The 25,835-nt window shown below is 59.4% G+C and overlaps 2 protein-coding genes across 3 annotated transcripts in view; one reads left to right on the forward strand and one right to left on the reverse strand.

Moving 5' to 3' along the window:
- Nucleotides 1-281: 281 nt before the first annotated feature.
- DDX39A (DExD-box helicase 39A) lies at nucleotides 282-9,699 on the reverse strand. 2 transcript variants are annotated; one of them, XM_067563433.1, is made up of 11 exons: nucleotides 9,550-9,699; nucleotides 8,705-8,913; nucleotides 8,035-8,162; nucleotides 4,646-4,738; nucleotides 3,885-4,068; nucleotides 3,286-3,404; nucleotides 2,528-2,659; nucleotides 1,910-2,019; nucleotides 1,571-1,715; nucleotides 940-1,087; nucleotides 282-449 (listed from the first exon to the last, which is right to left on the reverse strand). In XM_067563433.1, exons 2-11 carry the CDS (start codon nucleotides 8,910-8,912, stop codon nucleotides 433-435), a joined length of 1,284 nt encoding a protein of 427 aa, XP_067419534.1. In that variant the 5' UTR covers nucleotide 8,913; nucleotides 9,550-9,699; the 3' UTR covers nucleotides 282-432. The 2 variants fall into 2 exon arrangements, with proteins under 2 accessions (XP_067419534.1, XP_067419532.1); XM_067563431.1 differs by having other exon boundaries at nucleotides 9,574-9,591.
- Nucleotides 9,700-18,663: 8,964 nt separating this feature from the next.
- The window catches only part of PKN1 (protein kinase N1), a 43,911-nt gene continuing 36,739 nt past the window's right edge, over nucleotides 18,664-25,835 (forward strand). The window contains exon 1 of the mRNA XM_067563435.1: nucleotides 18,664-19,105. Within this exon, the coding sequence (XP_067419536.1) occupies nucleotides 19,085-19,105 (21 nt within the window). The 5' untranslated portion in view covers nucleotides 18,664-19,084. The remainder of the gene's footprint in view (nucleotides 19,106-25,835) is intronic.

Consider the following 25,835-nt stretch of genomic DNA (forward strand, 5'->3'; position numbering starts at 1 on the left):
CCCACCCCTCTCCCAGAGCCAGGGTAGAACCCAGGAGTCCTGATGCGCAGGGTCGTGGGGAGACAGAACATTTAATACTTTGATACACGGCTGCTGCTCTGGGGTGGGACACGGCCGTTGTGAACAGCTGCAGACACTTTCCAGCCCAGATATAGTGTCTGATGAGGCATTTAAACATTAATTAGGCCTTCCAGTGCTGGGTGCCATTACACACAAAACGGATTCAAATCTCTTAAAAAGGCCCCTGAGCCCATCAAGAAACTAAACAAACCCCAGGGCCATTTATTTGGTCATAAAAAGTTTATTCGAGACACACACACACACACCTACAGGTTTAAAAACTGCGTAAAAAAAATGAAATACCCACAATGTCGCTTAGAAAGGGTTAAAACAGCAGCCATGCTGGTTCTGGGCAGGAGGGGTCCAATCCGGTTATCGGCTCTGTTCAACTGCAAGAGAAAGAGGCTGTTAATCCCACTTCTGACACCAGGGAGCTCCCAGTGACCTGGCTCAGCCAGACTCCCCAGCACCGCCACCACTAGGGGGCTTCACCACAGAGCCCTGCCCCCCAAAACAGCACAGAAGCCGTCACAGCCCCCCTGCAGTGGTGGGGACAGAGGCCTGGGGGGGGGGGGGGAGGATGGGGGATGTCCCTGGCTGCTGCTGTTGCACCAGCATCTGAGATCAGGAGGACCCCATCCACTGCTGAGTCTCATCTCCAGGCCCATCACCATGGCATCTGGGTACCACAGGAAAATCTGTCGCCCCACCCCCAGGACTGGTTATTTCTCCCCCCCAGCACATGGGGCTCCCCAGTTGTTGTGCCCGCCAGAAAGTCAAGATTTGGGCCCAAGCCCCCCAGCTGTCATCCTGGGCAGATCCACCCCTGCAGGCAGGAGAGGGAAGGGACACGGGGCAGGCCTCCCCGCGGGTACGTACTGTACGTGGAAATGTCGATCTCCTCGGGCAGCTCCGCCACGTTCACCTCGAAGCGATCCTGCACCTCGTTGAGGATCTTGGCGTCGCCCTCGTCCGACACGAAGGTGATGGCCAGGCCCTTGGTGCCGAAGCGCCCGGCACGCGCCACCTGCAAGGAGCGGGGAGGGGTTGTCAGTGGGGAGCCCCTTGGGGGTGGGACACGGGCCAGCACATGACCTCCAGGGGCTGGGGCGGTTCGGTGACCCACCCAGGGCAATGCAGTGGGGCAGGACCGGAGGCAGCTCTCATGCCACCCACCAGCCCCATGGGGACTTCGGGGGGGCACCACTTGTCAAGCATCCTCCCTGCCCGATGATTCAGCTGCTTTAATCCAGGCAAAGAGCCCCCCCATCCGTACACACCAGACAGGCCTGGATCAAGCCCCTTCCTGGGCAGCCAGGGCCCCCCCGGGCACCTCAGCCTTGACCCACTTGCTCCAGTAGCGGCAGGAATCAGCAGAATGGCTGCTGGGCCCCCAGTGCTGGGCAGAGCCTGTGGGCAATGCCCTGCCCCCATGATCTGCCCAGCCGGGGGTGCAGGGTCGCACAGACTGCACCAGGCATGGCCCGGCTGTCCGGGCAGCGGAGCTCACCCGGTGCAGGTAGGTGTCCGAGTCCTCGGGCATGTCGTAGTTGAAGACGATGTTGACGCGCTCGATGTCCATCCCGCGCCCAAACAGGTTAGTGGCCACCAGGATCCGGCGCTGGAAATCCTTGAACTGCTGGTACCGGGACAGCCTGGGCGGGGAGGGAGGGGAGCACACATGAGACCCCGGCTCCGCTCCAACCACTAGGCCCCGCTCCCCTCCCAGAGCCAGGTGCAGGCAGCAACCAGGGTAACAAGACCGGTTCACTCTGGTTCCGACGTCACCCCCCAGGCCAGGCCCCTGGGGACCGAGGTCCACACCCCCCGCCCAGCCCCCGGCACGCACCTCTCCTCCTGCGACATGCCCCGGTGGATGGCGATGGCCGGGAAGTTCTGCTCCACCAGCAGCTGGGCCAGCGCCATGCAGCGCTGCACCGACTTGACGAAGATCACCACCTGGGGGAGGGGCGGAGGGTTAGCGAGCAGCACCCCTCCCCCAGCCTCGTCTGACAGCGCCACCCCCTCCCTGCCCCCACCCCATCAGCACAGGGGAGGGGGTCAGCTGTTCAACACCCGCCTGCCCTGGCCCGGATCTTGCCGCATGAACCCCACTTCCACCCTCCGCCCAGGCGTCCACCCAGCCTGGTACATGCCCCGCCCCAGCTGTGGTGGAGTCCAAAGGGCCTGTCCAGCCCCGACCTGCCATCTGGGGGTGTCATCCCCCCCCCCCCCACACAGTGCGGCAGGAGACTCAGCATGCTCTGGCCCCCGCCGTGACCCCCACTCCAGGCAGGTCTTATCTGCCTCCAGGATCTCCCAGGGCCTCTCGTGCTGTGGGTGGCTCAGGTCTGGCTCCGTGTCCCAGCTGGAACCCAGGAGTTCTAGCTCCCAGCCCCCCAGCTCTCAGCACCCCACTGGCCTGCCAGGGCTGGGACCAGACATCCTGCCCCCTGCCCCCACACACCTGGTTGAACTCCAGCACGTCGAGCAGGTCGAAGAGCTTGCGGTTCTTCTCGCTGTCCTTCAGCTTGACGTAGTACTGCTGCAGGCCGTGCAGCGTCAGCTTCGTCTCGTCGTCCACGAACACCTCCATGGGCTGGGGGAGGGGGGGGGAATCTCAGCGACACCCCCCAGCTGCCAGTGGGGCTTGAACCCACCTGAGGGGGGGGGGAAATCTAACCAACCCCTCCGGGTCTGAAGCCAGCACTAACAGCACCACTTGAGATGGGAGGCGCTCCCTTTGACAGCAGCTGTAGTAGACCCTTACCCTCCTGCACACAGTCCAGATCCTGGGGGGGGTCAAAGCCTCCCGCCTCCCCAGCATGGGTCAGCAACACCCCCCAGCTGCTCCTGCCTTGCCAGACTAGGAACATGCCAGGAGCACGGGTGCAGCTGCCAGGCTCTGAGCGGCCGTGCCCCCCGGCGTGGTGGGAAGGCATTTCCCCAGCAGACCCCCCACAGAGAGTACTGGGGTCCCATGGACCCTCTGTGAAGGAGCCAAGAAGCCCAGACCAGCTGGCCTGTCCCAGGCTGCCTCTTGCCCGGAGCAGGTGTGGAGGTGGGGCTGGCTGGGTGCCCCATCAAGCCAGCAGGTGCCAGGCGAGATACCGGTGCCCAGCCTGGAGGGTTAGGGCAGGTTCAAGGGTGGCTCTCCTGGCAGCTCTCCTGGCAAGGGGGGATGGGCAGGGGGGCAGGCCGGGTCTTGGAGGGGGGGGTACTCACATCCTGCATGAACTTCCTGCAGACAGGCCGGATCTCCTTGCTGAGGGTGGCGCTGAACATCATGCACTGCTTCTCGTGGGGCGTCAGCCGGAAGATCTCCTGCACGTCCCGCCGCATGTCTGCGGGGAGGGGGGGTCACTGCACTGGGGCAGCTGAGGGGATGCTCACGGGCCCCCAGCCCAGCCCTGGGAAGTGGGCCCAGAACCCAGCCTGGCTGACCGGGCCCCCCCACGCCCACCTATGAGGCCTGAGGTCATACCCCAGACGCACCAGCCTGGGCTTCTGCTGGGGCCCCCCATGAGTGGGCGGTGCCTGGCATCAGGCAGCTGTGGGCCTGATCCTGAGAGGATCCCTGGGGCCAAACCAGCTGACTCAGAGAGCAGATGCTCCCCGCCCAGGCAGCTGTAGTAGGCTCTTACCCAGCTCTGGGAGAGGAGTGGGGATAGAACCCAGGAGTCCTGCCCCCATCCCCCATTCTCCCTTGCGGCTTAGCTAGCCCAGGCAGCTTGGGACCCTCTAGGGAGACCCCAAGGCGCTGTGTGTTGGACCCCACGCCCCCCGTGCCCCACAGAAGCTGCCCCAGGGCCCAGCCCCCTCACCGAGCTGCTCCAGCATCTTGTCACACTCGTCCAGCACGAAGTGCTTGACGCTGCGCAGGTTGAGGCTCTTGTTGCGCACGAGGGCCAGGATGCGCCCCGGGGTCCCCACCACGATGTGGGGGCAGTTCTTCTTCAGCACCTCCTCATCCTTCTTGATGGACAGGCCCCCGAAGAACACCGCCACCTGCAGGCGGCCGTGGGGACAGCAGCGTCAGTGGCCATACAGTTAAACCAGGAGTTGGGGGAGCGTCTCCCCCCTTCACGCTGGGGGAAACCGAGGCAGAGGGGACAGGACTTGTCCAAAGGCAGTTAGCGGCCGAGCCTAGACTAGAACCCACAAGTCCTGACTCCGAGCCTGTTAGCCCCCACTCACCTCCCAGAGCTGGGACAGCACCCAGGAGTCCTGAGACACCCCTACCACTTTCTGGGTCCCCCACAGAGGCATGGAGGGAACAGAGACGCAGCCTTGCCCCCGAAGACAAGCCCTGAAGCTTCCAAATTTTAAGCCCTAAACAGATTTATGCAGCCAGATGCTGGGGGGGGGGGGGGGGGTGTCGGGGTGTCATGCGCGTGGGTTGCCTTCCCAAGGCCTAGCCCCCCAGGATGGGGGTCTCATCCCCACACACACCTCACTCCTGGAGCCAGGCCGAATAGCACTCGCAGCTCCACATGGGAGCAAGCCTCACTGCACTGGGGGGCAACATGGGGCCGGGCTCCCCTTGACGCCGCGCAGGGTGAGGGACGCAGGGTACAGGGCTCACCTTGACACTGGGCATGTACTTGGAAAAGCGCTCGTACTCCTTGCTGATCTGGAACGCCAGCTCCCGCGTGTGACACATCACCAGCACCGACACCTGGGGGGGAGAGAGACAGGATTATCCCAGGGCCCCATGAGAGATCCTGCGTCCCTCCCCCACACACTTCTGGGGACACAGTTCTCTCCCTTCCCCAATCCAGGAACAGCTGCCCCCCTCCCTGCCCCTCGCCCGAGCCGCCCCCCACGGAGACCAGACCAACCCAGTGTGACGGGGTCCATGCCCCTCCCCCGGCAGTGCCCCACCCTGCAGCAGCAGCAGACACTGCCACCCACCCCTCTCCTGCAGCCCAGGACGGGATCTTGCCACCTGGCAGGGCAGAGCCAATGACCCCCAGAGGCTCCCCTGGCCCAGAAACTTCCTGGGATCTGCCTCTGCTGCTCTGTTGGAGGCCAAGGCTGGTTCTCAGCAGGGTCCCTAGAGCAGCCGTGTCAGTTAGTCCATCCCCACCCCCTCGCCACCATCTTGCCCTAGAAGTGCCCACTGTCGACACAGGAGCGCTGTCCCTGCAGGATCCACAGCACCGGGCAGGTGGAGCCGCTAATGCGGCCAGCTCTGGGGTGCAGCACGCTGCTCCCCCACTACCGCAGGGACAGGTCCCATTGCTAGACAGGATAGCAGGCTCTGGGGCAGGCCATGGTCCTCCATGGCATAGACTCAGCAGAGCGGGGTTCGGTGACTGCCAGCCCGAGGGGACGGGTGTCCAGCTCTGGCAGGCCCTGGGACAAGGGGCTTGTGGCTCCACCAACATCTCCCCCAGAGCCACGCGTGGCTACGGCCCGCTGGGAGGTTGCAGCACGGGACGACCCAGCCCACAGGGACAACAGCACCAGCCTAGTGCCATTGGGGGCTCTCGGAGCAGCGGGGTCAGTGGCAGCATCCGCTGCCCCCCCACCAGGAGCAGGCAGGTCGCCAGGCTCCCCACGGCCCTCGGGGCAGCGTGGCCCAGCTGGGGGGAAGCAGCCTCCTCAGTCTCATCCCACTGGGTCAGCGCTGCCCCGCGGCCGTGCTTCAGGGGGCTCAGTGCAGCAAGTTTGCCAGCTCTCAGATCAGCACCACGGCAGCCTCTCTGCGGGGCCTCCTGGCAGGGCTGCATTGGGGGCACAACGGGGGGAGCCCAACCTGTTACCTGCTCGAGGGATTCCTCGAGCATTGCAGGGGGGCACCACCCCCATAGCCCAGTGTGACCCTCCCAGGGATTTCTGGGCGCCCTCCCAGGATCGCAGTCAGATTTTAAGGCAGAGGAGACGGTTCTCAGCAGCCAGCCTGGGCCAGAGAATCACACAGCTCCGGCCACACTGGATTCACACTGTCAGCAACACCTCTTCAGTCCGCACCTGGGGCAGGCCCCGAAGCAGCCTCCCAGGATCAGCTTCCGCTGGATTTGTAGGGGAGCATTTAACACCTTTGTAGCATTTCAGGCCAGAAGGGCCCCATCTAAACCAACTTCCCGCATAACCCTGCAGGGAACGGCCCCATCACCCCAGTATCAGGCCCGATTGCTGTGAAACACCTGGGGCCTTCGCTGCTCAGGCAAGACCAACACCCCTGCACAATGTGCAGTGGCAGTCAGAAAAGCAAAGAGAACGTTAGGAAATATAACGCCGCTATCTAAATGTATGGCCCACCCCCACCTTGCGTGCCGCATGCTGTCCTGGCCACCCGGCACAACGTGTGCTAGAACTGGGAAAAGTACAGAGACAGGCACAAAAGCGATCAGAAGAACGGAACAGCCTCCATGTGAGGAGAGACCAACACTGGGCCTGGTCAGCCTAGAAAAAAGATGACTACGCGGGGTACGGCAGAGGCCTGGGGTGGAGAAAGTGACTAGGGAAATGTGTTTTACCCCTTCACGTAACACAAGAACCAGGGTCACCCAATGCAATTAACAGGCAGCAGGTTTAAAACAAACCCAAGGAAGTGCTTCACACAAAGCACCATCAGCCTGTGCAACTGGTTGCCAGGGGAACTTGGGGAGACCAAAAGCATAATGGAGTTAAGAAAAGAATGAGAAGTTCCTGGAGGACAGGGCCATCGACGGCTGCGAGCCAAGATGGTCAGGGACACAACCCCTGTTCTGGGTGCCCCTAAACCTCTGACTGCCAGAAGCTGGGGCTGAATGATGGGATGGATCACTCGCTAATTGCGCTGTTTTGTTCATTCCCTCGGATGCACCTGGCATCAGCCAGTCAGAGACAGGACGCTGGGCTAGCTGAACCACTGGGCTCACTGGTCATAGAATCCTAGAAGATGGGGGTTGGAAGAGACCTCAGGCAGTATCTAGTCCGACCCCTGCTCAAAGCAGGACCAACCCCAACTAAACCGTCCCTGCCAGGGCTTTGTCAAGCCACAGCTTAAAAACCTCTAAGGATGGAGGTTCCACCACCTCCCTAGGTAACCCATTCCACTGCTTCACCACCCTCCTAGTGAAAACATTTTCCTAATGTCCAACGTAGACCTTCCCTCACTGCAACTTGAGATCATTGCTCCTTGTTCTGTCATCTGCCACCACTGACAACAGACTAGCTCCATCCTCCCTGCAACCCCCTTTCAGGTAGTTAAAGGCTGCTATCAAATCCCCCCTCACTCTTCTCTTTTGCAGACTAAACAAGCCTAGTTCCCTCAACCTCTCCTCATAAGTCTTGTGCTCCAGCCCCCTAATCCTTTTTGTTGCCCTCTGCTAGACTCTCTCCAACATGTCCACATCCTTTTTGTAGTGGGGGGCCCAAAACTGGACAATACTCCAAATGCAGCCTCACCAATGCCGAACAGAGGGGAATAATCACTTCCCGTGATCTGCTGGCAATGCTCCTACTAATGCAGCCCAATATGCCATTAGCCTTCTTGGCAATAAGGGCACACTGCTGACTCATATCCAGCTTCTTGTCCACTGTAACCTCCAGGTCCTTTTCTGCAGAACTGCTGCCTAGCTCGTCAGTCCCCAGTCTGTAGCTGTGCATAGGATTCTTCTGTCCTAAGTGGAGGACTCTGCACTTGTCCTTGTTGAACCTCATCAGATTTCTTTTGGCCTAATCCTCCAATTCGTCTAGGTCACTCTGTATCCTATCCCTATCTTCCAGCGTATCTACCACTTGCACCAGTTTAGTGTCATCTGCAAACTTGTTGAGGGTGCAATCTACCCCATCCTCCAGATCATTAATGATGATGCTGAACAAAACTGGCCCCAGTCTCTTCTCACCAAATCTAACCCACAACCACACGAGTAATCCTGGGTCCCTTCCCGCATGGGTTGGGGAGGTGTGCCTATTCCCCTCCCCCAGCAAATCGCACATCCCAGCCCAGACACACACAGAGGGTTTACCCCCCCCCCATACCTGTCCATCCACCGGCTCGATCTGCTGCAGCGTGGCTAGCACGAAGACAGCTGTCTTGCCCATGCCCGACTTGGCTTGGCACAACACGTCCATGCCCAGGATGGCCTGCGGGATGCACTCGTGCTGCACTGCGGGAGCAAGGATGGATGCATGGCAGTTACACAGGGCACAGCAGGTCGAGGCAGAGCTGGGGATAGAACCCAGGAGTCCTGACTCCCAGCCCCCTGCTCTAACCACTAGGCTCCCCCCCCTGCACTGGGGTATCGGGGCCAGTACACCCCACTGAGCCCCACCCCGCTCCCAGCAGCATAGTGCCCCCCAGTGCCGCACTGGGGCATTGGGGCCAGCACTGACTGCCAGGGAGAGCGCCCCCAGCTGAGCCCCACCCCACTCCCAGCAGCACAGCGCCCCCGAGTGCCACACTGGGACACTGAGGCCAGCACAGGCGGCCAGGGGACAGCGGCCCCCGCTGAGCCTGTGCCCTGCTCTGTTTCCCCCACCCGGCAGGGCAGATCTCGGGGATCTCGCTCCCTTGCCGACACCCCCGTCCCCCCGCAGCTCTCACCAGGAAGTGCCGCTCTCTACGGCCCCCCCGCCCGCAGCTCCTCCCCGGCGGGCTGGCGAGGGGGGTTGCGCTCCTGAGGGCCAGGGGCCTCGGCTCCGCTCCTACCTTCAGAGGGGTGCTCGAAGCCACAGTCCACGATGGCTCGCAGCAGCTCGGGTTTGAGCAGGAAATCCCGGAAGCCCGAGCTGTGGATGGACACGTAGGAGCCTTTCACGTCCTTCTTTGCTGGGGGGGGCGCCGCGTCCGCCACCACCTGGGGCTCCTCGTCCTCCTCATAATCCAGCAGCTCGTTCTCCACATCCTGCTCAGCCATTCTGCGGGGACACGGGCACTCAGGGGCTGCGGGGCACGCTGAGGGGAGGGGGCCGGCCCTGGGATAGCAGGGGGCGGTGGGTGGGTGGGGAGCCCAGGGCAGAGATGGCAGGTGGCTATGGGTCAGCGGGGAGCACCCACAGACTGAGGCAGAGGGCTGGGCCAGCTGGAGGGGTGCAGGCTGGGGAGGCGGGGCACCGGCACGGACTGAGGGGGCGCGGGGCTGGGCCAGGCAGGGGGGACGGGGGGCCCGCGGGGTGGGGGGCACCGGCGAGGGGGGGGGGGCCCGCGGGGCTGGGGGGCGAGGGGCACCGGCAGGGGGTGAGGGGGGCCGGCGGGGGGGCACAGGTGGGGGGCCGGGGCCGGGGGGGGCGAGAGGCACCAGCGGGGAGGGCGGGGCGGGTAACTCTGACACAGCGCTGCCCCCCACCCCCAAAGGTCGAACCGGTCCCGGGAGAGGCCCCGGGAGGGAGCCGGGGCGGGGAGCTGGAGACCCCGAGCCCGGCCCCCGCGGCCGCCCCGGGGTCTGAGCCTGTCTCCGGGCCCGGGCGAGCCGCAGCCCAGGCCCGAGCTCAGGTCAGGACCAGGCCGCGGGCCAAGCCCCGGGCTCGCGTGGCCGCCCCGCCGGCCGCTCTCACCTCCCGCTCCCGCCGGCCGCTCACGTGGTGCCGCGCTCCGACCGACTCCGACGCCTGAGTCCCGCGCGGCGCGTCCCGTCGTCCTCCCGGCAGCGGAGCGCTCCTTCCGCTTCCTCCCCCATTGGCGCAGCGCCCTGTCACTCCGACCGCTTCCTGCGCCCTCATTGGTCTTCCAGGGGTCCAAGTCGGGCCTCACGGCGGAAGAGGGCGGTAAAGCTAGTCGAGAGGCCATTTCATTGGCTAATGGAGCTGTCGATCTTTTAAAGCCGCCTGTTGACTGGGTTGACGCACCTGTCATTCACCGCGTCTCTCTACCGGTTACCTGGGCGGGTCGACCTGCCATCTTGAGTGCGGGCGGGACTAAGGGCACGTGAAGCACTGGGTGAGACGCCATCTTGAGTGGTGGCAAAAAAAGACCCCATTGGGCTGGGCGGCAAGGGGACACCATGTTGAGTGCTGGCAGGAGCCAGGGGCCCCCAGAGGGGAGCTGAGAAGGGTCAGGCGGGGCCAGGCTGATGGCCCCGGACACGACCCTTATTGCATGTCCAGCCCGGCCACTGGTGGCCAGGGGCCACCCAGCCCTCAGCCCTCCATGGGCCCGACCTCCGGGGCGGGGGTGGGGCTGTTCTGAGCCCAGCTAGAGCTTGGGGCTCGCCAGCCGCCCCCCGACCGGCCGGGCCCGTCCTTGGGTGATCCCTGGGGCCCGTGTCACAGGAAGGGGCATAACCCCTCCCTGGCCACGCTGCCCCCGCCAGCCCTGGGCGCGCAGACCCCGGCGCATCCCCCGGTCGCCTCCGGTCCAGCCAGGCCCTGTCTCCAGACTCGCCCCTTCCACCCCCATCGTTCTTGTGGCCCTTCTCTGCCCCTTTGCCAGCCCTCCTCTAGCTTCTCTGCAGCGGGGCGAGCGGAGGCCTGGGTGAACCGTGGCTCTGTACAGCAGCACCGGGACATTTCCCATCTGAGTCAGCAGGGTGCCCTGCTTGCCAAGAAGGCTAAGGGCGCATCGGGCTGCATTAGCAGGAGCATTGCCAGCAGATGGAGGGCAGTGATTGTTCTCCTCTGTTCGGCATTGGTGAGGCCACATCTGGAGTATTGTGTCCAGCTTTGGGCCCCCCACTACAAAAAGGATGTGGAGAAGTTGGAGAGAGTCCAGTGGAGGGCAACAAAAATGATTAGGGGGCTGGAGCACAGGACTTATGAGGAGAGGCTGAGGGAACTAGACTTGTTTAGACTGCAGAAGAGAAGAATGAGGAGGGATTTGATAGCGGCCTTTAACTACCTGAAAGGGGTTTCCAGGGAGGATGGAGCTAGGCTGTTCTCAGTGGTGGCAGATGACAGAACTAGGAGCAACGGTCTCAAGTTACAGTGGGGGGCAGGGTCCCCACATGAGAAGGAAAAAGGGTACACTTTACCGGGGCCTGGAGGCCCTGGGGGGCCCAGCCCAGGCTGCAACCCCATTCCCATGAGGAAAAATATTTTCATGGCTCATGAGATTGTATGCCTGGGATGAGGGATTGTGGGATGTGTGTGGGAGGGGGCCCGTGTTACAAATCTGTACTGGGCCTGAAAAAATTATGCTTGGGCCCTGAGTGGGGGAGGTCTTGGCTGGATATTAGGAAAAACATTTTCCCTGGGAGGGTGGTGAAGCTCTGCAATGGGTTACCTAGGGCCGTGGTGGAATCTGCATCCTTAGAGGTTTTTAAGGCCCAGTTTGACAAAGCCCTGGCTGGGATGATTTAGTTGGGGTTGGTCCTGCTTTGAGCAGGGGGTTGGACTAGATACCTCCTGAGGTCCCTTCCAACTCTAATATTCTAGGAGTCTATGGTTTCCTGTCCCTTTCCGAACAGGTCCTACCGTTCTCTGCGCTTTTTTGACTGCCGTTGCACGCTGAGCAGCTGTTTTCAGACTCAGAGAACTTGTGATGATGACATCAAGCTCTCTTTCTTGCATGGCAACAGCTAATTTAGACCCCGTCTTTTTGTATGTACAGTCGGGTTTCTGTTTTCCAATGGGCATTACTTTGCACTTGTCAGCACTGAATTTCATCTGCGTTTTGTTGCCCAGTCACCCCGTCTTGTGAGATCCCTCTGTAACTCTTCGCAGTCAGCTTTGGACTGTGTATCATCTGCAAACTGCCACCTCGCTGCCTGCCTCTTTTTCCAGATCATTTATGAATATGTTGAACAACACTGATCCCAGTACAGACCCCTGGAGTACCCCCCTAGATACCCCTCTCCACTGTGAAAACTGACCATTTCATGTATTCCTACCCTTTGTCTCTGTGACAGCAGGCTGTGTGGTAACTCCCTAGCCAGCCGTCTGTCACTACCTAACTATGGTGCATTACAGCTAGTTAGGAGGACCTGTATCTGATTAGGGAACGGGACACAGCTGTCCGGCTAACTGGGCTGAGAGGTTGTTTGTACCTGATTAGCGGATAGGAGGCAGTTGCAGGCTGACTAGGGTTTATGTGCTGGTCAGAGGAAGGAGCGGGAGAAGCAAAGAGACTGTAGTTGTCTCATAGGGGGTAGAGCAGCCCTAGCCAAGCCCTGTATGAAGGTGCCGGATGCACAAACACACTAAATAATCTGCACTGGCACTGCTAAACCAGAGGGTCTCTGAGTCGTTTGTGAGCTAGAGGGTGATTGAAGTGGAGGAGCCGCGGTGCAGCACCTTTACAGTTTCCTATCTTTTAACCAGTTACTAATCCACGAGGATCTTCCCTCTTATCCCACAACTGCTTTCTTTGCTTAGGAGCCGGGGGTGAGGGACCTTGTCAAAGCCTTTCTCAAAGTCCAAGCCCGCTATATCCACGGAATCACCTTATTTCATGCTTGACCCCGCAAGGAATTCGAATAGAGTGGAGAGGCGTGATTGTCCATCTCAAACAGGGGCCTGCACACCTGTGGAGTTGGGCTGTTCTCCAAAATACGGCAGGACAGAACGTTTCCACCGCAGAATTCATCATTTTGCTGCAGCCGCTCACCTACCTTTTGTCTCTGTCTTTGTTTTTGCCTCTCTCCGCTGCCGGGACCAGTCTGCATCTGACCCCCTTGCTCTGCAGTGCTAGGGGGGTTGTTAACTGGTTTACAAGGCAGGGTCCCTGGAGTGGGGAGCCAGGAGGGTCAGGGATATGAGTCAATGAAGCTGGCTACAAGCTGCCTCCTTCCCTGGACACACGGTGGGAGGCAGTGGGCTGTGGTGGAGCAAAGCCAATGAGAGAGCAAGGGGGTGAGGGTCTGTCCAGGGCCAGGGGGTGGGAGTGACCCATGTCCCATGGGACCAGGATCAGTTAATGTTGCTGTAGGATCTGTGGGTTCGCTGCGGTGGAACTGGGTCCTGACCGGCAGAGAGGCGCCTGCAGCGTCACTATCTGCCGGGGATTGTTCCGACGTCTGCATCCATCCAGTCAAAGACTAGGCTCCTCCGTGCGCACCTCATCCGGCCAGTCCCAGCCAGCTCACGGGATAATCAGTGGGGCCTGTTGTCATTAGGTCAGCGCTGAGAGCCAGGGGAGAGCGCCCCCTCCCTGCAGCACAGCGACCCCTAGCCCCGCCCTATGGCACTGGCTTCAGAAACAGGGACGTGCATGAAAATGTGTTAGGGTCCCAGTGAAAAGCTCCTCCCCTGCCCCCGCACAGCCCCCCAAGCAGCTGATCCCCAGTCATCTGGGTGGACAGGACACAGGAGCCCCCAGTTCTCTCCAGACGCATGAGCAACGTACATCCCTGGTGGCCTGCGTTGGTTTGATGGTGTCCTTGCTGTGGCCTGGTGGGCGGGAGCCCATCTGGTGACTCTCTGTGCCAGAAGCCCAGATGCTCCCCCCACGCAGGAATGCTGGAGATATGGCAGAGTGTGTAAACAGGGGGATTCGTTACCAAACGAAGCAGGCAATGATCCCACTCTACCAGGCCCCGGGCTGGCCTGCTTCTGGGGGGGAGGCTAGGATCAGGCAAGACTCAGGTTTCAAACACATCTGCAGGGACAGGATGTTGTCAGGAGGGGGCGCTGTACCACAGGGAGCGGGGGGCTCAGAAGGGGGCGCTCTCCACTAGCTGTCCATGCTGGCCCCAGTGCCCAACAGTGCTATAGGGGCGCTGTGATCTGCCCCACCTTGCATCCACCCATCTACACGTACCCAAACGGTACCAGTCCCACCGATGGGCGTCCCGCTTTTACACACACACACGCACACACACGTTACATCACTGATCGCACTGAAATTAAACAAAACACACCAGGAAACAGAGTGGGTTAAAGAAAGGCCTCAATGGTGGACCCTGCAGGAGGGGGATCTGGCCAGCAGAGAGCGCCGCCATGCCAGGATAGGCTACAAGTGGGGTATCGAGGGGGGTGCTTTGCACAAGGAGACCTGGGTTGTGATACAAGTGCCTAGATACCAAGGAGATGGGCACGATAGATAGATAGATAGATAGATAGATAGATACAGGGGGTGTATAGGGATGGATGGATAGATAGATAGATAGATAGATGATGATGATGATGATTGTAGGGGAAGGTGGATGATAACTGAATGCAGTACATCCATAAATGGCTACAATTACACAAATAAATCACATTTGAAAAAAGGAGCTGACCTGAAGCGGAAACAAACGAGGGGGCGCCGCTCAGAGCTGGGCAGACGGACGCTGCAGCGGGCAGCACATGCGTGGGAGCGCATCCTGTCACTGTAACACCTTCAGGTCCAGGCACTAAACCCCTCCTTGGCACGGTGCCCTCTCATGGCATGAACAGCTCCGAAATCTTGGGGCTGGGAGCTAGCAGGGCCCTGTAAAAAGAAAGCATTGCAGGGGCGGGTTACCTTACTATCTTTCTGTGTGTTGCTCATAGCAGCAGCGTACAGGAAGAGTGGGAAACGCTAGTGTCTGTTTATTAATCATTACCGTGCTATGCCCTGCAGTGGCAATCACTGGGCCTGTCGTGCTAGGGGCTGTACAAATATGAAATAAAACCAGCCCCTGCTTCAGAGAGTTTACAGTGGATTGTCGGAATTGCAGTCGCCCCGGCCAAGATCCAGACCCCATCACGCTGGATGATGCTCAGAGCCCTGTGGATATCAAAGAGGAAAGATTGCCCAGTGGTTATGGGGCTGGCCTTGGACATGGGGGATATGGGTTTAATTCCCTGCTTTGCTACAGACTCCTTGTGTGTCTGTTTGCAAGTCACTTAGCCACTCACACATTATAAAATGAGAGAAAGAATTCCCAGCCTATTGACAGAACTCTGGTTCAAAACCAGGCATTCAGGCTCCTTCACACCATACTTGCGCCCCATTCCTTGGATCTCACATACGGGGGGCAGGGAGTGGGGCTCAGCCCTCTGTTCTCCTTCTGTCACAGCTCAGCCAAGCGGCTCCTGCTAATCTCTGGGCACAGCTCCCTGCAGCTATCTCAGTGAATGCGGCCGGGAATTCCTGGACACTCCTGCCAGCTCCAAGGAGCAGAGTTCAGGCTGCGTGGGCGTGGTGGGCTCTCCAGCTCCGGCAATTTGAAAATCAAGATTAGACTTTAAAAAACAAAAAATCTGCTCTAGTTCCAAACAAATTGTTTTGGGAAAGTTTTACAGCCCGGGTTGTATGGCAGGTCAGATGATCACAATGGTCCCCGCTGGCCTTGGAATCCATGAATTAATGAACTCACAATTTCCTGGTTTTCAGAGGGCTGAGTTGGGCTGAAATCAGCTTTCTGGAGGGCACAAGATGCCACTCGGGAGACCTTAACTCTGCGTCAACAAAATGACTTGCCAGTGACTGTGTTAAAAATTGTGAGGTGCTCGAACACAATGGTGATGGGTACGCTATAATTATCCACAATGATCCGGGTGTGCTGAGCGTTGCACTGACACATAGCGTGAGGCAGCGCTTGTCTCAGACAGCTTCCAGTTTAAATAGACAAGAGATGGGAGGGGAAACTGAGGCAGGAGGCAGTGACATGGCTACCCCCATGGCACCCTGCAGATTAGTAGCAGAGCTGAGAAGAGAATCCTGGTCTCCTAATTTCTAGCCCACTGCTCTACCCACTAGACCATGTTGTTTCCTCAGAGCTCATTGAGTCTTTTCAGGGCCAATCCTGCAAATATTTATAATTAGGCACCTGGGGCATCCCTTGGCCTCGTAGATGGAGCACTGGCCTGGGACTCAGGAAACCTGAATGTTATCAACGGTTCTACTAGTGGGTGACCATGGGCGAGCCCCTTCACCCCTCTGTGCCTCAGTTTCCCCATGTGTAAAACAGGGATGATGATACCGATAAAGCACGTAGCGAGCTGGGTATTGTTTACACGGGTAAGCACACTCCTGCTGCCAGGATCATGCCCACAACCCATTTGTGCTGTTCCCCCTTGTCCACTTCACCCCCTGAATCATAGAAATGTCGAACTGGAAGGGGCCTCGGGGGGGGGTCATCCCCCTGCTGAGACGACAGGACTGAGTAAATGTAGCCCATCCCTGATGAGGGTTTGTCTAACCTGTTCTTCCAAATCTCCAGCGACGGGGACTCTGCAAGCTCATGTGCTCACCTGTCCTGTGCTGAGCCGTCCTTACAGCAAGGAATTTTTTCCTAATATCTAACCTACATCTCCCTTGCTGCAGATTAAGCCCATAATGTCTTGTCCTAATTCAGTGCAGATGGAGAACAATTGGTCACCATCGTCTTTATAACAGCTTTGGACATGGTGGTAGACTGTTATCAGGTCCCCATTGTCCCCCCAACCACCCCTTTTCTTTTCTAGGCTAAACATGCCCAGTTCTTTCGACCTTTCCTCATAGGTCAGGTTTTCTAATCCTGTGATTGTTTTTGTTGCTTCTCCTCTGGACAAACTGGAGAGTCCAGATCTTCCCCAAAGCACGGTGCCCAGAACTGGAGTCCCGCTGAGGCCTCCCCAGTGCCAAGTAGAGCAGAGCACTGTATAGTCACGGTGCAGCTACACCTTGAATACAGCCTGCCGTTCCGGTCACCCGCTCAAAAAAGATATGTTAGAATGGGAAAAGGTGCAGAGAAGAGCAACAAAAATGATGAGGAGTATGGAAAAGCGTCCATACAAGGAGAGATTAAAGACTGGGACTGTTCCGCTTGGAAAAGAAACATCTAAGGGAGGATATGACAGAGGTCTACACAATCAGGAATGGTGTGGAGAAAGTGACTAAGGGACTGTTATTTACCCCTTCACATACAGGGCCCAAGCATAATTTTTTCAGGCCCAGAACAAACTTGTAACACGGGCCCCCTCCCACACACATAATGGGGGTTGCAGCCTGGGCCGGGCCTCCCACGGCCTCTGGGCCCTAGTAAAATGTACCCTTCCCCCCCACCCCATGTGGGGGCCTTGTTCACATAACACAAGAACCAGGGTCACCCAATGAAATTAATAGGCAACAGGTTTTAAAAAAAAAAAAAAAAAGGAAGTATAAGTATTCACACAATGCACAGTAAACCTGTGGAACTCCTTGCTAGGGGATGTTGTGGAGGCCAAAATTATAACAGGGTTCAAAAAAGAATGAGATAAGTTCTGGAGGATAAGTCCATCAATGGCTGTTAGGCAAGATGGGCAGGGATGCAACCCCGTGCTATGGGCGTCCCTAGCCTCTGATTGCCAGAAGCTGGGACTGGACGACAGAGGATGGGTCACTACACATTGCCCTGTTCTGTTCAGACCCTCTGAAGCGTCTGGCACTGGCCACTGTCAAGGTGTGTCTACACTGCAATAAAAGACTCACGGCGTGGGTCTCCATGCCCCAGCCCGAACGTCTACCCTGCAATTTTTAGCCCTGCATCAACTGATGCTGAGACTTGGAGCTACGGTTTTTGATTGCAGTGTCATTGTCATCGGGGACCCGTGGAGGACGAAAGTTTAGGCCTGCAGAAACGTGTTAGTCTTTAAAGCGCTACAGGTTGTTTTTGCTGTATATGGACTAACACGGCTACCCCTCTGGAACTGTGTCTTTCTGGGGTTGTTCATTTCAAGGATCTGTGGGTTTGCTGAGGGCTGATGAGGCCTATTCTAGAGCCACAGGCTTTGCCGCCTTGCAGACACATACACCCCCTCCCAGACAAGATGCTGGGCTAGATGGACCATTGTTCTGACCCAGCCTGGCTGTTCTTAGGTACGGATTACAGCTGGTGTTAATACCCCTCCTCCAGGGGCTGTGAAGGGAGTGGGTCAGTTTCACTTTCTCTTTCTAGTCCATTTCCTTTTTCTGTCCCCTGCTGCCTCTGCCCAGCAGGATGTGGAGCAAACAAAGCTCTTTTCATTCAGACCCTACCCAGAATCCCCCCCACGCTGTTTCCACTGGGCTTATCCTCCTCGCTGCTTTTTTGACCTACATTTCAAGGCCTTACATTCAGTCGGCAGCGCTGCTGGCTCTGGAGTAGACCCAGCGGCTGTGTGAACGCTTGCTGAGTTGGGAGCCTGGCTTCTCACTCACGTGGGAATTGCAAACTTTTGTCCTTGATTTCAAGTGAAAGGAACCAGCCCGGGGGTCCTCAGCTTTCAGGCTGTTGGATGGAGGGGGCGGAGGGGGGGACCGTTAACATCCTGGCTAGACGGGAGGCGATCCGTAGGGTTGGCAACAGCTCGGGCTGGAGCGTCTCTGAGCATCGCCAGGTCACAGGGCGCCGCTGCCCTCCGGAGGGGGTGGAATCTGGGCGGCGCAACCGGTCCGTGTGTCACAGGCAGGGCGCCGGGGTGGGGGCTGGGCGGAAGGAGCCGATCTGGGGTCAGTGCAGCATCGCTCTCCGCGAAGAGCGGCTGCGGGGCACGGCGCAGGGGTGCGATGGACGCAGCTGCGGTGGGGGAGGGGAGGGCCAATGCAGTAACACGCCCGCCCCCACGTTCCTCCCCATCTCACACGGAGTGGACGTGCAACGTCCCCCCCCCCCCAAATGCTGTGCAACCCCCTTGGCGCGGGGCGGCTGCTCCAGCAGGCAGCAGGGCGATGCTGCCCCGGCGGGGGGAGGCTCAGTCCCGTCCCCCCCCCGGCTGTCCCCAGCCTGGGCAGCTCATCCCTTCATCTGCCCAGGAAGGAGGGACCCCGGCAGGCAGCTGCACCCCCGCAGACTCCGGCCTCGGGATCCCGCCCCCATTAGCCGCCTGCTGCAGCGGCGGCCTCCTCCCCGCTCCCCCCCCCCTCCACCCCGGTCACGTGAGCAGCCCGGCAAGTTAGGGACCCAGCAGAGGGAGGGACAGAGCGAGACACAGAGCGGGGGGCGCGGGGGGCGGCGGCACGAGCCGCCCGGATAGAACGTGCCGCCCGGATAGAACGTTCCCGGGAGCGGCTGCAGCGCGAGACCCTCCCCCCGCCCTGCAGCAGCAGCAGCAGCAGCGAATCTCCTCCTGCGTCCCTGCCCGTCCCGCCGCGGGGCCGGGGGCCGGGCTCCGCGCTCGGTGCACGTCCCGGGGCCGGGGGGAGCAGGATGCAGGGGCGGCTCTGAGGGCCCCTCCCCACCCTGGAGAGCAGCAGCCGCCTTCCCGAGAGGAGGAGGAAGCCGCGGCGGACCGGAGGCGAGGAGGGGCGGAGATGGCCAGCGACTCGGTGCAGGTAAGAGTGGCAGGAACGCTTCGTCCCCGGCCGCCAGGGGGCAGCCCCCCAGCACATCTGGGACCGGCCGGGGGAGCCGCTGCGTACTTGGGGTCTACGGGGGTTGGACCCTCTTCCTGCCCCCCCATCTGGGACCTGCAAGGGGACCCACTGGACTTGGATCTATAAGGGGGGGCGTTGGATCCTCTTCCTGCCCCCCCACATCTGGGGCCTGCTGTGTGGGGGAGGTGGAACCCCTTACTTCCTCTTGCATATCGGGACGTGTGTAGGGGGCTGGAGGGCTGGAACTAGGGGTGCTGCCGACCCCCCCCCCCCGGCTTGAAGTGTTTTCCACCCTATCGGGTTTACAGTTTTGCTCAGAGGGTCTCAGCGCCCCCGTTCCACACATTGTTCCAATGCCCCTGTAGGGAGGGTCTGGGGCCACTGCACATCTGGAACTTGCAAGTGGGGGGCAGGGTGTTGCACCTCCCATCTCCCCTGCACATCTAGGACATGCAAGGGGGGGTGGGTGGATCCACTTCCTGTGGGGCTCCTCTGCACATCTGGGACATGCACCCCCCCACACACTCATTAATGAAAGAGGTAGATCCTTCCCCTGGCACAGCTGCTCCTGCCCCCTGTGTGAGGAGCTGTGTGGGCCAACCCCCATGATACAGAGGGGACATGCAGGCCCCCAGCTGGGCCAGATTCTGCTCTCGCCATGTGTGTGGTGCCAGACGAAAGCTGTTGGCCTCTGGCCCGGGGGAGGGAGATGGGGGTGAGGGGAGGAAACTACAGGCTTTTCCTGGCCAGCTGGGCCATGTTTCTCGCACACATATTTCTACTTACAAGTTCAGCTCCGTCTGCCTCTGCGCCTCTCTCTGCAGGACCTGTGCACCCCCCCCCCCCACCTCATCAGGCCTTGCCTATCCACACAGAGGAACGTCTGCCTCTCTTCCCACCCCCTATTCTGGTATGGGTCTGGTTTGGAAGATCCAGACCCAGAACCAAGTGTGTGCCCCCTCCCTTGGCTGCTTTAAATACCCTGGCTCTTGCAATATCCCTTTCCCTGGGCATGACCGCAAAGCAGACGGGGGCAAAAGCTGGTGCAGCTGTACACTGGGTGCTGTGAGATGGCCCTAGAGAGCACTGGATGCTGTGACCTTCACCTGAACTCAATGGGAGGGTTCCTTTTATTCCCCCACCCCCACCGTGTATTTCCAGGTTCCTAATACAGCTGCCCCCTCTCCCTGTCACCAAACCCCTGTTTGCAACGGTCAAACAGCTTTCTTTCACTAAGGGCACCAACCCTGCCTCTGTAAATCTAGACCCGTCGGCCCGTGACTCAGATCCTGCTCCGTTACCCCAGGCCCAGCCGTGCTGTAAGTGAGAACAGAATCCAGCCCTCGGTTTCTCTTGTGCTTCGTCTGGCTGCGCTGCTTTGCTTGGATGTGCGTTTACCTGAGTGATGGGGGCTGAGGTGAAATGCCCTGTGGTGGTCCTGATCCTGCATTAGCTGCGGAGATCAGATGCTTCATTCCTTATAGGGTCACTGTTCCCTATGGGATCTCTGATCATGCACCAGTTGGGGGAATGGGTTGGTTCCCCCATCTCCTATAGAGTCACCCTCCTCGATCCCCTATAGGGTTACCAGTGCCCTATCCCATGGTAGGTGCTCTTTTCCCTGTCGGGGGCCCCTGCTTCTGTGCTAGCTGGGTGGAGGATGGGTCAGATACTGGGTCACCTTATAGGGTCCCTCTCCTCTCTAGGGCCCCGATCCTGCACTGTTGGGGCCATCGGGCAGACGCTCTTGCAGTCGCTGCCCCTGCCTCAATCCCTGCGGTTGCTCTGTGGCGTGGTAAGCACCGGCCGTGTCCCCTGGGAACATCCCAGGTTGCTGTGGTTTCTGTCTCTTCCCGCTGGCGTCCGCGGGGCCCAGCTGAGCGAGAACGCTGTCCTGCTGCGGCTAGGTTCTCCAGCGGCGGGAAATGTTGGTGGCTCAGGGACAGGCCCTGGGGAGGAGGGAGCTGCCTACGGAGCGGGGCCAGCGTCATTAGGCCGTAGCTATGTGCACAAGTACCTGTGTAAACGCTACCGGCCAGGGTGTGTTACAGGCCAAGATGACAATCTCGCACTTGCTTCTGGCCCCTGCCTGGCCATGAGCATCGTGGGCTGCTTGTTTAAAGGCTCGCTGTCAAGTTAAAAATCAGTAGGCTAAAAAAACCTTCCTTCCCTGCCCTGTTAGCAACCCATCAATTAGGAAAGCCGGCGTATCGATCCAGAACTGGTAGCCCCTTTCCTTGCCTGGCCACCAGGACTGGAAGGGACACCCTGGCCCGGTTTTGCTCGTTTGCATTTTGCTAAATGTATGAATAATAAATCTGTTCCCCAGCTCTTCTCTTCTGTAGAGCTCGTTATTCCCCACTTTGCGGGGGAGGAGGAGGGGAAATCGAGGCACAGAGTCTCATCCTAAGGTTACGCAGCAGAGCTGGGAAGAGAACCCAGGAGTCCTGCCTCCCCGAGAGGTTTCCTGTCCACTGGCCCTCATCAGTTAGTTTCGCTTTTGATTCCACAATGCCTGGCTGTTGTGGCTGGGAGGCAAAAACCTGGATCCAGATGATGAGACCTTGAACTGAAAACTGAATGCAAATAGAAGGCATTTCTCTGAGCAGCTTTTGTAAAACTTAAAAATAACTCATTCGCAATGTTGACTCTCAGCTGCTCTTTAAAGGGAAGCCGTCCTTTCCAGCCGGTCCCAATCCTGAAACTGGATCCAGACAAACCCTTAGCACCCCAATGGAGTCAGTCCACGTGGAACCAGTTCTAGGGCTGCCGTCCTGCAACGAGGAGGCTGTCGGGTTTTGGAACAAGACCCAGAGGCAGGGGAGAGATCTCCATTCCCATTTTAAAGATCCGTTCGCTGCCTGCACCCAGGAGAGCCCGAAAATGAAATTGACCATGAGCAAAACTGAAAGGGACCTCATTGATTTTTTTTCTTTAATAGTCTAAGCGGAGAGATGCAGGAAGCAAACAGCCAGCCTCTGTAGCCGAGAGAGCCAAGGCGCTATGTAAAATATCTGCTGGCTTTTCCCGAGCAGCCAAAGTTTTGTTAATGGCACAGTTCCCCGTGCTGAGTAACTTGACCCAGGAGGCTGTCATCTCATTGTTTCCTTGTGCTCACCCCTCTGTCTGCCCACATCTGCCGTCTCTTGTCTGTGGATTGTCAAGCTCTTTGTTCTGTGTCTGGCAAGGATCCCGCTGTGCTGGGTGCTGTACAATGACTGGGGGTTCCAGGCACTACTGCAATGCGCCTAAGAATAGCACCCAGCACAATGGGGTGGGGGTCCATGACAGGGGCACCTAGGCAGTACCGTAATACACCTAATAACGGGACTAATTCTGTTAAATTCAAATAGCCTGTGCCCACCATGCTGAAGGGGGTTGGGTTGCAGAAGCAAGGAGGTGCCGGCTGGAGCAGTGGTGACTCAAATTCTGCAAGGGCCCTGCGAAGCGTCGGTGAGATCAGGGGCCTTCTCTGGATCCGTTGTCCGGGGCTTGGTGTGCAGGGAAATGCAAACTGGGAACTGAGAGGCAACGTCTCGGCAGGGTGGGCAGCGACTGTCCCAGAGTTGGAGGCCACAAAGGATCACCAGGCTGACCCGCTGCAGAGCGCAGGCCGTTACATTCCCCCCGTTACCCCGGACTTGAGCCCAGTGACCTTCCGACCACTGCTTTTCGTCTTGAATTTCCCCCAGCCCCATGCTGCAGGCCCAGATTGGGGGCAGGGGGCGGTCGTGCCAAGCACTGCCCAGGCAGTCCCTGCCCCAGAGACCTCACAGTCTAAACAGACAAAGGAAGGATTTATCTCAGCCCCGTTTTCCAGCATAAGGGAAACTGAGTCGCATAGCGATCGAGTGAGGTCACATGGGGAGCCTGTGTCAGAGCTGGGAATTGAACGCAGATTTCCTGGGTCCACCCGCTGCTCCCCCATCTCTGTGCTGAGCGGGTGGAGGGGGTCAGACGAGATGATCATAATCATCTGGCCTTGAAATCTACAAAACCTCACTTGGCCCAGGTCTGATTTTTTGTTTTTAAAGCGCCGCCCCCCCCCCCCCGAATCTCCTTTCCGGCTTGTGCTGCGCGTGGTCCCTGCTGCGCCAGGCTGCTGCTGTGAGGGGCAGAGTGTGAGCCTGAACAGAACAGCGGGCGTCTCTGCGTGTGGTTGTCCTGGCTGGCGCACAGCCTCCCCCTCTGTTTGGGGAGCCCCCAGATGGTGGCTTTCCCTGCGAAGCTGGGGCCGGCGATGTGGGTGCTTCCTCTCGGAGAGGCGGGCCATGCCGGGGGCTTGCCGGTGCGAGTGGAGGCCGAGTGTCTGGTTAATCCAGTGGGGCGGGAGGGAATCATGGTGTCTTTGTCTGTGCATGAATAATTGAGAGGTCAAGTTAATGCAGCAGAGTAGGCTCCATTCTCCGGCTGGCGTGCGGCTCAGCTCTCTGCTCCCCGCTGGCGGGTGGAGGGGGGCTGACGGTCAAATTCCTGCTGACTTCACTCTGCGCAGAGTCCTTAAAACCCACCCCAGGGTGCCCAAGCTGTATCCACCCCCGAATCCCACCTTGCTCCCTGCCCCTCTGTCTATGGCCCGTGGAGGGGTGTGAGGGGTTGTGGGGAGGGGGGCTGTGCAGGCTGGGGATCATTAGATCAGATCTGTGTGTCCCCCCACCCCAGCTTTCTGAATTTGCTCCCTGGCATATCTCTTCCAGCTCTTGAGATCAGCTGCCGGCTTCCCCAGCCAGCGTGGGGCTCTGTGCCTGGCAGAGCAGGGTGCGGGTGGGGGGGGCACTGCCCCCTGCTTGAACCCAGAACTTGTCCAGAGTCAGCACACGAAACAGCACAGAGTTCTCCTAGTCCGGCAGAGGGTGCCAGGTTGTTGGGGGGAGGGGGAATCCAAGGGGACAGGGCACTCGACTGGGGCTCGGGATGCTGGGGTTTGATTTCCCAGATCTGCCTCTCTGTGCCTCAGTTTCCCCTCTATACATGGGGATGTGAGGACGTCCAGAGGAGTTGGGAGAAGATCATCCGTTAATGATTACAGGGTGCTTGGCTAGAGGAGATTCCATGGGGTTGGCATGCCTAACTCTCATGGGCTGTGGGGAAACCCCAGCCCTAATCCGTTGGTGGCTGCATCTGAGGCGGTGAGTGCCCGTGTGGAGCGAGTGCACGGCGCTGTCCTGTCGGAGTGCCGGGGCTTTACTCTGGGGAAGGGCACGGCCGGGTGGAGACTGGCGGGTGGAGACTGGCGGAGCTCTTTCGCTGGGGAAGCGTCTGGAGCAGGACCTGGGAGGGCAGCAGCAGGGGTGGCTCCTGGCATGCGTCGGGCATGCCTATGGCCCAGTGGGGCAGCAGACCCCCAGAGATACCAGAGACCAGGTCTGCCGCCATGGGCTCCCCCCAGAACCTGCGGGGGCAACGAGCTCTAACCCCCTGTGTGTCAAGGAGCAGTGAATTGCTTATTCCAGGGGGGCACAGGCCAGGACTCCTGGGTTCTCCACGTGGCTTCCCCTTGGGGCCCCAGCCCATAGAAGGGAGGGGCGAGGATTCTTTCCCCACTGTGGCAAAGCCCCCTGGGAGCTGTGGCTGGCGTGAGAGCAGAGGATTCTGGGAGAGGGCAAAGCAGGAGGCTGGTGGGTGGGGCGGGCATGGGGCCGGTCAGGAACTGGGCCAGTGAGTCGCTGGTTTCTGCTCTTGACGATCCCCTTCCCCCGGAGCTGTGAGGTGGCCGCCCAGCTTGGCCGCCCCATAATTGGCTGGCTGGGGTGGAGGCAGGGAGAGGAGAACCCAACTGGCCCCGGGCAAAGCTCTGAGCCTTGCTTGGAGCTAGGCGAGCTTCCCTCACCACAAGGCCGCTCATTGGCCCCAGAACTGGGCCTGGTGACCCGGGGAGGCCTCAGTGCAGCTGGTGCCAGACGCGGCTGCCTGGTGTTACCGCGCTCCATGCTGGCTCCCTGCTCTAGGCCAGGTCCAGTTCCAGGCCGCTGGCCTGATACTCAGATTCCCCCCCCGTCCTGTGGGACTGGCCCTAGCTCCCTGGGAGATGCTGCATCCTCTGCCTGCTACGCTCCAGAGCAGTGGAACTACTGCAGGAGCCTGTGGAACTGCCTGCCACTTGGAGACCAAGGGCTCCCAGGCAAGACAGCAGAACTCCCTGCCACTAGATCGAGGAAGGCAGCCTGAGACGGTGGAACTCCCTGCCACTAGGAGACCCATGGAGATCGGGGCTGCAGGCAAACCCTCGGCTCTGTGATCAAACGTCCCTTCCTCTCAGAGACCAGCAAAATCAAAGCTGCAACTTTGTTAACGGCTGCAACTTGTTCCCCCAACGGGCTGGGAAATGGGGGGGAGGGCAGGATTTCTATTTATAAACACATGGGAGGCCATCCCAGATTCCCTCACTGATGAGGGGTAATTACCTGGGGAGATGCTGCTAATTGGGGGGGTTATGGCAGCACTGAATCCCAGAGCAGCATAGACACCCTGCCTCAGAGCTTTGGTCTCAATAGATCCAGGGCAGGAGGGGAAACTGAGGCACACGGGGGGTGGGAAGCGACCGGCCCAAAGGCACCCAGCAGGGCACCTGCAGAGCCAGGAGGGAACCCAGGTATCCTGTGTCTCAGCCCATTGGAGCATGAGAATCCAGTTTATCCTGTTCTGGAAGACAGCTTGGGTGTGTGTGTGTGTGGGGGGGGGAGTTTAA

The sequence above is a fragment of the Emydura macquarii genome, unplaced genomic scaffold, assembly GCF_026122565.2.
Source record: "Emydura macquarii macquarii isolate MOO-44397 ecotype Brisbane River unplaced genomic scaffold, CSIRO-AGI_Emac_v2 contig_2485, whole genome shotgun sequence".
NCBI lineage: Eukaryota > Metazoa > Chordata > Testudines > Chelidae > Emydura > Emydura macquarii.